The 14,273-nt window shown below is 50.7% G+C and overlaps 1 protein-coding gene across 2 annotated transcripts in view; it reads right to left on the bottom strand.

Moving 5' to 3' along the window:
* Window positions 1-1,496: 1,496 nt before the first annotated feature.
* Window positions 1,497-14,273, bottom strand: part of SCARA5 (scavenger receptor class A member 5) — a 98,101-nt gene continuing 85,324 nt past the window's right edge. For both annotated transcript variants that reach the window (XM_028725275.2, XM_077925365.1), the window contains exons 8-9: window positions 7,718-7,915; window positions 1,497-2,217 (exon numbers count right to left, since the gene is read on the bottom strand). In XM_028725275.2, coding sequence (XP_028581108.2) covers window positions 2,081-2,217; window positions 7,718-7,915 — 335 coding nt within the window. In that variant the 3' untranslated portion in view covers window positions 1,497-2,080. The remainder of the gene's footprint in view (window positions 2,218-7,717; window positions 7,916-14,273) is intronic.

Here is a 14,273-nt window from a genome sequence, read left to right on the forward strand (position 1 = left end):
ATAAGCTTTCATGTGCATGCAGTGGCGTAGCGTGGGTTGTCAGCACCCGGGGCAAGGCAAGTAATTTGCACCCCTAACCCGTAGATTTGCGCCCCCTAACCTGTGGATTTGCCCTAACCCCAGATGTTGCGCCCGGTGCGGCCGGCCCCCCCTGCACCCCCCACGCTACGCCACTGTGTGCATGCACACTTCTTCAGATACAAGATGATACCGAGCTCTACCTCTTTTTCAAATCAGAACCAGTGAAGGCAGTGAAGATTGAGGTTGAATCCTGACAAGTACTGTTTTTGGGGGACAGGAGGCGGGTGGGTGTGGAGGACTCCCTGGTCCTGAATGGGGTAACTGTGCCCCTGAGGGACCAGGTGCGCAGCCTGGGAGTCATTCTGGACTCACAGCTGTCCATGGAGGCGCAGGTCAATTCTGTGTCCAGGGCAGCTGTTTATCAGCTCCATCTGGGATGCAGGATGAGACCCTCCCTGCCCGCAGACTGTCTTGCCAGAGTGGTGCATGCTCTGGTTATCTCTTGCTTGCGCTCTACGTGGGGCTACCTTTCAAGGTGACCTGGAAACTAATCCAGAATGTGGCAGCCAGATTGGTGACTGGGAGTGGCCGCCGAGACCATATAACACCGGTCTTGAAAGACCCACATTGGCTCCCAGTAGATTTCCGAGCACAATTCAAAGTGTTGGTGTGGACCTTGAAAGCCCTAAACGGCCTTGGTCCAGTATATCTGAAGGAGCATCTCCACGCCCATTGTTCAGCCCGGACACCTGGGTCCATCTCCAAGGGCCTTGTGGCAGTTCCCTTACTGCGAGAAGCCAAGTTACAGGGAACCAGGAAGAGGGCCTTCTGGGTGGTGGCACCTGCCCTGTGCAACACCCTCCCACCAGATGTCAAAGAGAACAACTGCTTCCAGACTTTTAGACGACATCTGAAGGCAGCCCTCTTTAGGGAAGCTTTTAGTGTTTGGTGTATTATGGTATTTTAATATTTTGTTGGAAGCTGCCCAGAGTGGCTTGGGAAGCCCAGCCAGATGGGCAGGGAATAATTAATAAATAATAATAATAATTAATTATTATTATTATCTCCACTGACCTTCATTCCAAGGAAACTGAGCCTGGGTTAGTGCCTGGGAACCTGGGGTCTCTCACTGCTCAAAGATCGGGATCACATGTAAAAATATTGAACTATGAACCAATAGTCTTTCTCAGTTCCCAATATCATGCCAAAGTTACTTTCAACTCTCCTCCTTCATTTATGCTAAGAACCGCAGGTATTCATTTTGGGGGATCTGCTCCCAGTGGCTTAGGAAGGGGGTGGTGGTGGGGCGCCCCAGGTTCTATCCCTGGGGGGGGGGTTGACATTGTTGCGGGCGACACCCCCGTTGGGACACCCCCCCCCCCGCTCCAGGTGCCAAAGCCCCTATTGCCGCCACTGTCTGCTCCATCCGGCACGGACACACTCACCAGAACCCCTTTGCTGCACGACATAGACAATTACGGAATCACACCAATATCCTTTATTCTATCATTAAGAAAGCAACGCATCAGCAGCTCACTAAGCAAACAGATTATGTCCACAGCTGCTCGGCTGCTCCCTGCACTGCGCCTATCTTCATGTCGTCTCGGGGAGCTGTGGGGCTGTTTCAGTGGCTGCATCCCACTTGCCATAAAGCGATCGACATCACCAGCGATTCAAAGTCCATATAGTGCCAACGGTTCCGCTGAAAAAGGGAGGCCTTAAATGGCTGGCCGCCCCAGAGCTTTGGTCTATACATACAAGGAAAGGGGAGCAATACAATTTGGGGGGAGCCTGGCACCTCCTCCCCAGGTCGGTGGAGAAGGCGGGCAGCAAAGATGGCATGCTCACAGGGTAGACAGAAACATTACAGTAGACTCTACAAGCAAGCCCTGAGAGACAGAAAGGCTGAGATGCCGCTACCCCCCAATTCCTCTGAGGGGCAGCCAGGAGCTGTCAGAAAGAAAAGGTGCCTGCGATTCTTGGCCAGCCTCTCTGAGGTCCCACCAATTCCTCTCCAACAGGATATTCCGTTTGTTCTTTGGACGCCCAGCTTCCCTCCTCACTGCGTCAAGCATTTCACGCCAGCGTCCTCAGCGTGTCCACAGTTAGTTTTCCCCCAGCTGGAAAAACTGCACTGGAGCAAGCTGTCTTCTGTCCCCTTGCAGGCCACGTCGTCCATCCAGATACGTCCTTTCCCTGGGGGGAGAATTGGAGAACACCGTCATCAGCTGGGATTCCTGGCCCCCAACAAACCCAAGGCACCTCCCTCCCTCTGGTTACCATCGCTGTGAGAGCATCCTTGACCAGCCAAAGCTGTCGGGGAAGGAGGTTTGGAATAAACACCAAGAAGAACTTTCTGAGAGTACCGTATTTTTCGCTCCATAGGATGCATCGGACCATAGGATGCACCGGACCATAGAAGGGGGAGAACAGGAAAAAAAATAATCTCCCCCTCTCTGCTCAGCGCCCCTTCAGCGAAGCGGCAGGAGAAACGGAGCCCCTTCCATTTCTCCTCCCGCTTCACTGAAGGGGCGCTGCGCAGAGAGGGAAAACTGTGCAGCGCTTCTCCAGCGAAGCGAAGCCAGGAGAGCAAGAGGGATCGGTGTGCACTGACCCCTCTCGCTCTCCAGGCTTCAGACGGCTATCCGCAAGATAGCTGCCTGAAGCCCCCGGAGCGCAGCGGGAGTTCCCGCTGCACTCCGGGGGCTTCAGGCGGCTTCAGCGAAAGCAACGCGAAGCCTCCGGAGCATGGGGGGGAGCTCTCCCTCTGCGCTTCAGAGGCTTCGCGTTGCTATCACTGAAGCCAAGGAGCCTGCATTCGCTCCATAGGACGCACACACATTTCCCCTTCATTTTTGGAGGGGAAAAGTTGCGTCCTATAGAGCGAAAAATACGGTAAGAGCTACAGTCATACTTTGGGTTAAATGTGCTTCAGGTTACGCTCCGTGGCGACCCGGAAGTAACGGAGTGCATTACTTCCGGGTTTTGCCACTTGCGCATGCGCAGAAGCTCAAAAGGACGTCACGCGCATGCGTGGAAGTGGCAAAACGTGACACACGCACGCGCAGACGCGCAGTCGCGTCTTATGTTCTACTCAGGATGCGAACGGGGCTCCAGAACGGATCCCGTTCGCATCCAGAGGTATCCCTGTATTGAAGGGACTCCATCTGAAGGTGGTCGATTCTCCTTTACTGGAGGTTTTTAGCAGAGGTCGGATCGGGGTAGGCAAACTAAGGCCCGGGGGCCGGATCTGGCCCAATCGCCTTCTCAATCCGGCCCGCGGACGGTCCGGGAATCAGCATGCTTTTACATGTCCTTTTATTTAAAATGCATCTGTGGGTTATTTGTGGGGCCTGCCTGGTGTTTTTACATGAGTAGAATGTGTGCTTTTATTTAAAATGCATCTCTGGGTTATTTGTGGGGCATAGGAATTCGTTCCATTCCCCCCCCCCCCTTCAAAATATAGTCCGGCCCCCCACAAGGTCTGAGGGACAGTGGACCGGCCCCCTGCTGAAAAAGTTTGCTGACCCCTGAACTACTCTATTCCAAACTTAAAAATGGAACAACGTGACCAGTCCAACGAAGTTGATGCTGAAGAATCATCGCTTCGACGTTGGTGATCTTTGCTTCTTCCAGTACAATGGTATTAGTTCGCCTGCCTTCCCAAGTCACGTGTAAACTGATATACAATATATAGAGGCCACAGATTGCAGCATGGCTTGGAACAGCACTTTAAAGCTTTCTTAAAAGCCTTAGCAAAAAGAGGGGGGGGGAATAGAAGTTATAGCCCCTGTGAGGTTTTAATTCTAGGGAAACAGGCCTGTTGATATACCAGTTGGGATTCCAGAAAGTCCCTCTTGTCAAGACGACTTTGGCTTCTGGCCAGTTACGGCTGGTGCCTTTATTTTGCTGAGTAAGCGGAACGAAAACCAACAGCTCAAGTTCACAGTCCCATCGCTGGCATCCCTGAGCATCCTTGGAGGATTTTGAGTGCACGACTGGTCCATTCGCAAACCAAAAGTGCGTCTCTCTCCCCCCTCCCGACCCCCGTTCGATGACAACCTCTCAAATTCCCTTGCTGGAAGCGGTGACTCAGGCCTCATCCTTTCCAGCCTGTGAATCAACAGCAATAAAGAAGATTTCGCTCCCAGGACTGTGCTAAAGATTCCCTCCACAAAGTGGATAATGGAGATTAAAAAAAGAAAATATGAGCTAGGAAAAGCTCCAGCTTAGCTTTGCCAGGATTAATAGGAACCGAGTGGAGATCAGAAGGAGGTTTCTAACTCATCGGAGAAAGGACGCTTCCTTGGAAAGGCCACAGGAACAAAGAGAAATGTTTGGAACCACAGCTGGGCTGGGCCTGTATATTTGTTCGGCATGGACCCCACTGTCTCTCAGAGGCTGGGGCTGGTAACCACATGCAGGAAACCTGAAGCTTTTACAGATATTAAGGGAGAAGCTTGGTCTGACTCATATTTCAATGTGTTATTGTTTATTCGTTTAGTCGTGCCCGGCTCTTCGTGACCCCCTGGACCAGAGCACGCCAGGCCCTCCTGTCTTCCACTGCCTCCCGCAGTTTGGGCAAACTCATGCTGGTAGCTTCGAGAACACTGTCCCACCATCTCGTCCTCTGTCGTCCCCTTCTCCTTGTGCCCTCCATCTTTCCCAACATCAGGGTCTTTTCCAGGGAGTCTTCTCTTCTCATGAGGTGGCCAAAGTCTTGGAGCCTCAGCTTCAGGATCTGTCCTTCCAGTGAGCACTTGGGGCTGATTTCCTTCAGAATGGAGAGGTTGGATCTTCTTGCAGTCCATGGGACTCTCAAGAGTCTCCTCCAGCACCAGAATTCAAAAGCATCCATTCTTCGGCGATCAGCCTTCTTTATGGTCCAGCTTTCACTTCCATACATCACTACTGGGAAAACCATAGCTTTTATTATACGGACCTTTGTTGGCAAGGTGATGTCTCTGCTTTTTAAGATGCTGTCTAGGTTTGTCATTGCTTTTCTCCCAAGAAGCAGGCGTCTTTTAATTTCGTGGCTGCTGTCACCATCTGCAGTGATCATGGAGCCCAAGAAAGTAAAATCTCTCACTGCCTACCCCTTCTACTTACGATTTCATTTATTTGCTACACAGACACCCCGTGGCAGATGTTTGCAAGGCAAAACAGCAGAAACAGAAACCCCGGAGGGTGATGCTTTGTGCGTGCGAAAAGACCGAAGCAAGGGAAAGAATCGGGACGGGCCAGGCATATTTGCACAAACCAGTCATGCAAATTTCAAAATATTTGCAGACCAGCCTTCCTCTCTCCCCGCCCTGATCAAAAGAGGTAATGCAATGCTGGAACGGTACCAACGCAGCCATGGCTTGGATAACACCAAGGGATCTGCTGACCCATAACTTAGGGGGTTCTGCTGCTGCTCAGCGGGGCTTGTTTGGAGATGGTTCCGGTCAATTGAACCTCTCTCCGCCTCTCTTTCCCAGGCAGGAGCGCCTGGGTGGCCCCTGACCACACAATAATAATAGCTGGACCATCAAGAAGGCTGATCGCCGAAGAATGGATGCTTTTGAATTCTGGTGCCGGAGGAGACTCTTGAGAGTCCCATGGACTGCAAGAAGATCAAACCTCTCCATTCTGAAGGAAATCAGACCTGAGTGTTCGCTGGAAGGACAGATCCTGAAGCTGAGGCTCCAATACTTTGGCCACCTCATGAGAAGAGAAGACTCCCTGGAAAAGACCCTAATGCTGGGAAAGATGGAGGGCACAAGGAGAAGGGAACGACAGAGGACGAGATGGTGGGACAGTGTTCTTGAAGCTACCAGCATGAGTTTGCCCAAACTGCGGGAGGCAGTGGAAGACAGGAGTGCCTGGCGTGCTCTGGTCCAGGGGGTCACGAAGAGCCGGACACGACTAAATGACTAAACAACAACAAATAAAATTTATTTATATCCCGCCCTCCCCAGCTGAAGCATGGCTCAGAACAGCTAACAACAGTAAATAATGCAGCATTCTAAAATTATAAAACTGATTATAAAATCAGTTCAAATCAAATTGATGGCAACCATTGGGCTAGAGATTGCCAAAGGAGGGGGTCAGACCGTGCCTTGGCCAAAGGCCTGGTGGAACAGCTCTGTCTTGCAGGCCCTGCGGAAAGATGTCAAGTCCTGCAGGGCCCTAGTCTCTTGTGACAGAGCGTTCCACCAGATCGGGGCCACGGCCAAAAAAGCCCTGGCTCTGGTTGAGGCCAGCCTAACCTCCCTGTGGCCCGGGACCTCCAAGGTGTTTTTGTTTGAAGACCGTAAGGTCCTCCGTGGGACATACCAGGAGAGGCGGTCCCGCAGCCCCTTGACCACAAACAAAGCCATTACGCAGAGGTGAGCGTTGAATGGGAGATCGAAACCAAAGGCTGGGAAGTGCCAAGGATCTCCTTATCCAGTTCCTGGACTCTGGAACACATCCCCTGCATTTTTCCCAGGCGGGGAAATTTGCAAAGATATGGGAGGTCGACACTATCAGTATCACTATCCCTGTGTTGCACAGCATGTAGCGACTGAGAGTGAGAAAGACTGAAATGTGAAAGGACGATGGCTCCTTAGGAGAGCATTTGCTCTGCATGCAGAAAGCTCCAGGTTTGAATCCAGGCATCTCCAGCCTGATGTTCATCAGCCAAAGGCCTGGCTGAAGAGAAATGTTTTCACCTGGTGTCTAATGAAGGCGCCAGGTGTGGCACCCAGGGGAAAGCATTCTGCAAAAGGGGGGCCACCACAGAAAAGTCCTGTTCTTGTGCTGCCATGCTCCAGACCTCTAATGGAAGAACGGTCTCAGATGATGATCTCAGGGTCCAGATAGGTTCATGTGCTGGTCCCATGGGTTACCCAAGAGGTGAGGTCCAAGTCCGGTCCGTGGTCAAAGGTGCAACGGGGAGGCAGTCTGCAGTAGCTGAAGCTGGGTGCAGGGCAGGGAGCCGGGTGAAGTCAGGAACAGGCTTGCAAGCAGGGATCCAAGGCGGGCCAAGAGCTCAGGCAGGAAAGCAGGACAGGGTTCAGGCAGGAACTGGCAACCTACAAAGTTGCTCCTGCAACTTGGGACTGGGGCTGGCCGGCTTTTATCTCTCCCGAGGCATAGGGCGGCCCCCATCCTCTGGTGACTCTCCTCTCCTGGCCTGGAGGCGAGCACTCCTCCTGCGGGAACTTAGTTCCCTCCGCCTCTCTGTCCTGAGCCTCTGCAGCTCAGGAGAGGCTGGAGGGTTACTGGACCCAGAGGCAACCTCCACTTCCTCTGACGGGGCTGAGAGTGGAGCACCTGCAGGCAATGGGTCCTCCATCACCTCAGGAGCCAGAGCAGACTCAGCTGGTGCCTGCACCTGAGGATCCAGCACAGGTGAGGACCCTTCAGGCTCATGCCCCAGCCCTGGCTCAGTTGGTTCTGGAGGCGGGGAATCCTCTGCAGGCTGGGATTCCTCAGGTTCAGCATCCGAATCCGAATCCCAGGCCATCACAGTTCACATGGGTATAGGAACATGGAAAGCTCAGACCATGGTTCCACCCAGCTTAGCATTTTTCCACAGTAGCTGGCAAAGGTTCTCCAGGGTTTCAGCCATGGTTTTCTCATGCTCCTACCTAGAGGTGCCACTGAGCAATGAGACCAGGACAGAGTAAATGCTCGACCCACCAAGGGCTCATGGTGTTGCTGCCTTTACCTTGCCCAAAGACGGCCACCCTGTAAATCTCTTCTGCCCCTCGGAAGCCCAGCATCCGGCACACCACGTCTCCGTCTTTCTTGTCCCAGCCGTCGTCACAAACGGTGCCCCACGATCGGTCGTGGTAAACCTCCACCCGCCCTTCGTGGGGGCCCGAACCGTTCACCAGGCGGATAATGCCCTCCTCGGAAGCAGGGGCTGCAAGGTAAGGAAGGGGAGGAAAAGAAGAAACCACAGATGGAATTAAAATGATCAAACCAAGAATTCATGCTTTGCCATGAATTTGCTTTCATGTTCATCTGCCTTGGCAGGAAGCTGTGACATGACATACTTCCTCCTTGCCTCGACAGCTTTCTCTTTTTTCATCATGCCTCCAAGCTGACTACATGTGCATGCCTGAGCTCTAAAACTGAGACGCCATTTTGAACTTAGTTTTTGTGCTTCTGTAACTTAGATAATAGTTAGAAACCTGCCTTCATTTTGCTATTGTAATAGCTGCTTCAAGACGCATACCAAATACGTAAGTAAATGCTACTTTTACTTCTTCACCAAACAATGTACAGTCATACCTCGGATTAAAGTAGCTTTGGGTTGGGCGTTTTCGGATTGCGCTCCGTGGCAACCCGGAAGTAACGGAACGCATGACTTCCGGGTTTCACCACTCGTGCATGCGCAGACGCTCAAAATGACGTCACACGCATGCGCAGATGTGGCGAATCGCGACCTGCGTGTGCGCAGACGCGCAGATGTGGGTTGCGTTCGCTTCAGGATGTGAACAGGGCTCCGGAATGGATCCCATTCACATCCAGAAGTACCACTGTATGTGTGATTGTTATTTTTAAAGGGGAGAAAAGAGGTAATACAGTGGTACCTCAGGTTAAGTACTTAATTCGTTCCGGATGTCCGTTCTTAACCTGAAACTGTTCTTAACCTGAAGCACCACTTTAGCTAATGGGACCACAATTTCTGTTCTCATCAAAGTTATTAACCCGAGGTACTATTTCTGGGTAAGCAGAGTCTGTAACCTGAAGCATATGTAACCCGAGGTACCACTGTACCAGGAAAACTCAGCCTGCCTTAAAGCAGAAAGTATTGTTTCTAGAAGGTTAAATCAACCTTGCCTTAGCTTCCAAGTTTAAACTGCAAAGGATGGTTCTCTGCTCATCTCACAATATATCCTCCTCTACTGTCAAAATCCATTCCTACACTCTCTCCTAAGGGATGTTCCTCCCTCTTCCCACAGATCACAGGGGAGACATGCCCACATTACTTTCCAGTTCCTAAACAGGAGACCTGAATGCCAGACACCCCCTTGAGCAGGACAGAAATGCATCCAGTGTCAGAATACCACCGTTCCAAGAACTTTGCACAATGCAAAATTAGCTTATGGCACTATTTTTAGTTTAGAGAAAAGGTGAGTAAGAGGCAACACGACAGAAGTTTATAAAAATATGTTTTCGCTCTCTCTCATAACACTGGAAATCATGGACACCCAATGAAGCTCAAATGTTGGAAGGTTCAGGATGGATAAAAGAGAGGACTTCTCCACACAGTGCAAAGTTAACTATGGAACTCCAGTTGCCACTTCTGGGAAATCCACATTCAGGATCTGAACACAGAGCCCTGTCTCCCTCCTGAGATTTCCAGCAGCTGGGATTCAGAAACACTGCTGCCTCAAACTGCGGAGACGGAGCTGAGCCATCACAGCTATTAGCTATCGAAAGCCTCCTCTTCCATAAATCTGTCTAACCTTTTAAAGTCATCTAGCTTGGTGGCCATCAGTGCCTCTGGTGGGAGAGAGTTCCATAGTTTAACCCTGCGCTCCGTGAAGAGGGACTTCCTGTTATTTGTGCAGCTTATCCTTTCATCTAGTGATGTATGGAAGTGAGAGCTGGACCATAAAGAAGGCTGATCGCCGAAGAATGGATGCTTTTGAATTCTGGTGCTGGAGGAGACTCTTGAGAGTCCCATGGACTGCAAGAAGATCAAACCTCTCCATTCTGAAGGAAATCAGCCCTGAGTCCTCACTGGAAGGACAGATCCTGAAGCTGAGGCTCCAATACTTTGGCCACCTCAGGAGAAGAGAAGACTCCCTGGAAAAGACCCTGATGTTGGGAAAGATGGAGGGCACAAGGAGAAGGGGACGACAGAGGACGAGATGGTGGGACAGTGTTCTCGAAGCTACCAGCATGAGTTTGACCAAACTGCGGGAGGCAGTGGAAGACAGGAGTGCCTGGTGTGCTCTGGTCCAGGGGGTCACGAAGAGTCGGACACGACTAAACGACTAAACAACAACAACAATCCTTTCATCATGGATAAACTCGTGTGCATTTCTCGATGCAAGGATAAGTTCTGAGTAGCAAATGGGAAAGGATTAGTTCACCTCCCAGCGAGGCAGTTTTCCCCCACTGCTGGGCAGTGGACCAAATTGTTTTCAGCACAAAACCAGGAAGAAAAAGACATCCCTTTTCCAGGTTAAGTGGGGCCAACGACTTGGATTGCAGCGAGCAAAGGGACGAGGCTGCATCCTTGACACTCTCCCCACCCACTTTGGCCTTGACTCTTTGCAGATTGTGTCATTGTGCACGAAAGCGCGAGGCCGGTCCCTCTAATTCTCCCCTGACCCCACCCATTAAGCCATCATCGCCTGTCGCTCTTGGCAACGCAATCTCTGTCTCCCACCGGCTCCCAGAGACATCTTGAAGCCATTTACGGCTGTCTCCTTGAGCAAGGGGTACCCTAGGCGTGCCGCTCGCTTGCTGCGAGGAAGGCTGGGCTGCGTTCCAAGCTAGTCATTGCACTCCTCAGCTGTTGGGTGTGGACATATCCCTCCCTGGTGGGATATTTCACCTGCCGGAACGGCGGCTTCATCGCTGGGGCCGGTTTAAGACCCGCACCTGCTCTGAACGCAATAGAGAGGTCCCATAAATGGATGCTAACTGGAGCCGGGAGACTGGGCGGGAGACCAGGGCTGCGCTTCTCATTTAGATTTGTGTGTGAGTGTGTGTTTGTGTGTGTGTATGGAGGGGGGGTTTGTCCTGCAGTGTCTCCAGGAAAGGAAGGGGAATAAAGGAAGGGGAATTTTCCTGTTGTGCCTTTAGGGATGGAGGAACCTGCAACTCTGCAGATGCCAGGTCCTATCAGCTCCAAGAGCCAGCATGGAGCAATGGGCATGGATGATGGGAGTTGTAGTCCAGCAAGAAGTGGAGGACTACACATCTGTGTGTGATGTATCCTTCATTGAAGCAGTCAAATAAAGTGGGAGAAAGTGGGAGAAGCAACAAGAGGAACAGCCATTTTAGATCTGGTCCTAACCAATGTTGATGACCTGGTTAGTGGGGTAGAAGTGGAAGGATCATTAGGCGCGAGTGATCATGCTCTTCTGAAGTTTACTATACAGCGGAAAGGAGCAGCCAAGCATACTAGGACTCAATTTCTCGACTTTAAGAAAGCCGACTTCATAAAGCTTAGGGAAGTGCTGGGTGAGATCCCATGGACAGTAATACTAAAAGGAAACGGAGTTCAAGATGGCTGGGAGTTTGTTAAGAGGGAGATAGTAAAAGCACAACTTCAGGCAATACCAATGAGACGGAAACATGGAAGGTGCCTAAAGAAGCCAGGGTGGCTATCTAAAGAACTTTTAACTGAGTTAAGATTAAAAAAGGATGTGTACAAAAAATGGAAAAGGGGGGAAACCACCAAAGAGGAATTCAAACAAATAGCCAGCACGTGTAGACACAAAGTCAGAAAAGCTAAAGCACAAAATGAACTCAGGCTTGCTAGAGAGGTTAAAAGCAACAAAAAAGGCTTTTATGGGTATGTTCGTAGCAAAAGGAAGAACAAAGAAACCGTGGGGTCACTCAGAGGAGAAGATGGTGAAATGCAAACAGGGGACACAGAAAGGGCTGAACTCCTCAATGCCTTCTTTGCCTCAGTCTTCTCCGATAAAGAAAACAATGCCCGACCTGAAGAATTTGGAGCAAATGATTCAGCAGAGGAAACACAGCCCAGAATAACTAAGGAGATAGTACAAGAATACTTGGCTAGTCTAGATGTATTCAAGTCTCCAGGGCCAGATGAACTGCATCCAAGAGTATTAAAAGAACTGGCAGATGTGATTTCAGAACCACTGGCAGTCATCTTTGAGAATTCCTGGAGAACAGGCGAAGTCCCCGCAGACTGGAGGAGGGCAAATGTTGTCCCTATTTTCAAAAAGGGGAAAAGAGAGGACCCAAATAATTACCGCCCAGTCAGTCTGACATCAATACCAGGGAAGATTCTGGAGCAGATCATTAAGCAAACAGTCTGTGAGCACCTAGAAAGGAATGCTGTGATCACCAATAGTCAGCATGGATTTCTGAAAAATAAGTCATGTCAGACTAACCTGATCTCGTTTTTTGACAGAATTACAAGCCTGGTAGATGAAGGGAACGCAGTGGATGTAGTCTACCTTGATTTCAGCAAGGCATTTGACAAGGTGCCCCATGATATTCTTGTAAAGAAGCTGGTAAAATGGGGTCTTGACTATGCTACCACTCAGTGGATTTGTAACTGGCTGACTGACCGAACCCAAAGGGTGCTCATTAATGGTTCCTCTTCATCCTGGAGAAGAGTGACTAGTGGGGTGCCACAGGGTTCTGTCTTGGGCCCGGTCTTATTCAACATCTTTATCAACGACTTGGATGATGGACTCAAGGGCATCCTGATCAAATTTGCAGATGACACCAAACTGGGAGGGGTGGCTAACACCCCAGAGGACAGGATCACACTTCAAAACGACCTTGACAGATTAGAGAACTGGGCCAAAACAAACAAGATGAATTTTAACAGGGAGAAATGTAAAGTATTGCACTTGGGCAAAAAAAATGAGAGGCACAAATACAAGATGGGTGACACCTGGCTTGAGAGCAGTACATGTGAAAAGGATCTAGGAGTCTTGGTTGACCACAAACTTGACATGAGCCAACAGTGTGACGCGGCAGCTAAAAAAGCCAATGCAATTCTGGGCCTCATCAATAGGAGTATAGCATCTAGATCAAGGGAAGTAATAGTGCCACTGTATTCTGCTCTGGTCAGACCTCACCTGGAGTACTGTGTCCAGTTCTGGGCACCACAGTTCAAGAAGGACACTGACAAACTGGAACGTGTCCAGAGGAGGGCAACCAAAATGGTCAAAGGCCTGGAAATGATGCCTTATGAGGAACGGCTAAGGGAGCTGGGCATGTTTAGCCTGGAGAAGAGGAGGTTAAGGGGTGATATGATAGCCATGTTCAAATATATAAAAGGATGTCACATAGAGGAGGGAGAAAGGTTGTTTTCTGCTGCTCCAGAGAAGCGGACACGGAGCAATGGATCCAAACTACAAGAAAGAAGATTCCACCTAAACATTAGGAAGAACTTCCTGACAGTAAGAGCTGTTCGACAGTGGAATTTGCTGCCAAGGAGTGTGGTGGAGTCTCCTTCTTTGGAGGTCTTTAAGCAGAGGCTTGACAACCATATGTCAGGAGTGCTCTGATGGTGTTTCCTGCTTGGCAGGGGGTTGGACTCGATGGCCCTTCTGGTCTCTTCCAACTCTATGATTCTATGATTCTATGATTCTATGATTCTAAATACAGTCATACCTCGGGCTACAGATGCTTCAGGTTGTGTTTTTTTGGGTTACGGGCCGGCCAAAACCCAGAAGTGCCGGAATGGGTTTCTTCCGGGTTTTGGCGGTTGCGCATGCACAGAAGCACTAAATCATGCTTTGCACATGCGCAGAAGCGCTGAATCGCAACCCCCGCGCACGCAAACACAGCGCTGTGGGTTGCGAACGTGCATCCCGCACAGATCACGTTCACAACCCGAGCGTCCACTGTACAACATTTCCTGTTTGCCCAGAGTGGACATGCAGGGGAATGTTCCTCCAGCCAGGAGGACTTCCTGTCACACCTGGTCTGCAGCCTCGTCCCCCTGTGTGTGACCAGGTAGATGGGCGTGACCCTGACAGACCCTATAAATGGGCTGGTCACACAACCATCTTCCCTTTTTGACTCATTTTCATCTTTTGCTCTTAGCTAGCAGCACATGGAAGCCACAAGGTAGAAACTCTGAGGCCTGGCTACAAATGTACCCATAACTACAGGATAAAGCCTGCCTTCAGGACAATACTGTGAACTGAATGTAAGAAAACTTTATTATTACCGGTACTTTTAAAGAAGACAGTTGTGTCATTATTGTTTGGGATGTAGGTGGCGCTGTGGTCTAAACCACAGAGCCTAGGGCTTGCTGATCAGAAGGTCGGCGGTTCGAATCCTCACAACGGGGTGAGCTCCCGTTGCTTGGTCCCTGCTCCTGAGCGCAGCAATCCCGCTGGCTGTCCTGGCTTATGGGATAGCCACGTGCAGCCTCTCCCAGGCAAGGGGAGCCTTCACCCCCTGCCCGGGAGAGGCTGCGCACGGCTAAGGCTCCCCCAAGAGCCGCACTCCCTTTAAAGAGCGCACAGTGTGTGTGTGCGGCTCTTGGGGGTTTTCCCCTGAGAGGGGAGAAAGGCAGCCCTTCTCCCTCCTCAGGAAAA

Source organism: Podarcis muralis, chromosome 3 (assembly GCF_964188315.1).
Source record: "Podarcis muralis chromosome 3, rPodMur119.hap1.1, whole genome shotgun sequence".
Classification (NCBI taxonomy): domain Eukaryota; kingdom Metazoa; phylum Chordata; class Lepidosauria; order Squamata; family Lacertidae; genus Podarcis; species Podarcis muralis.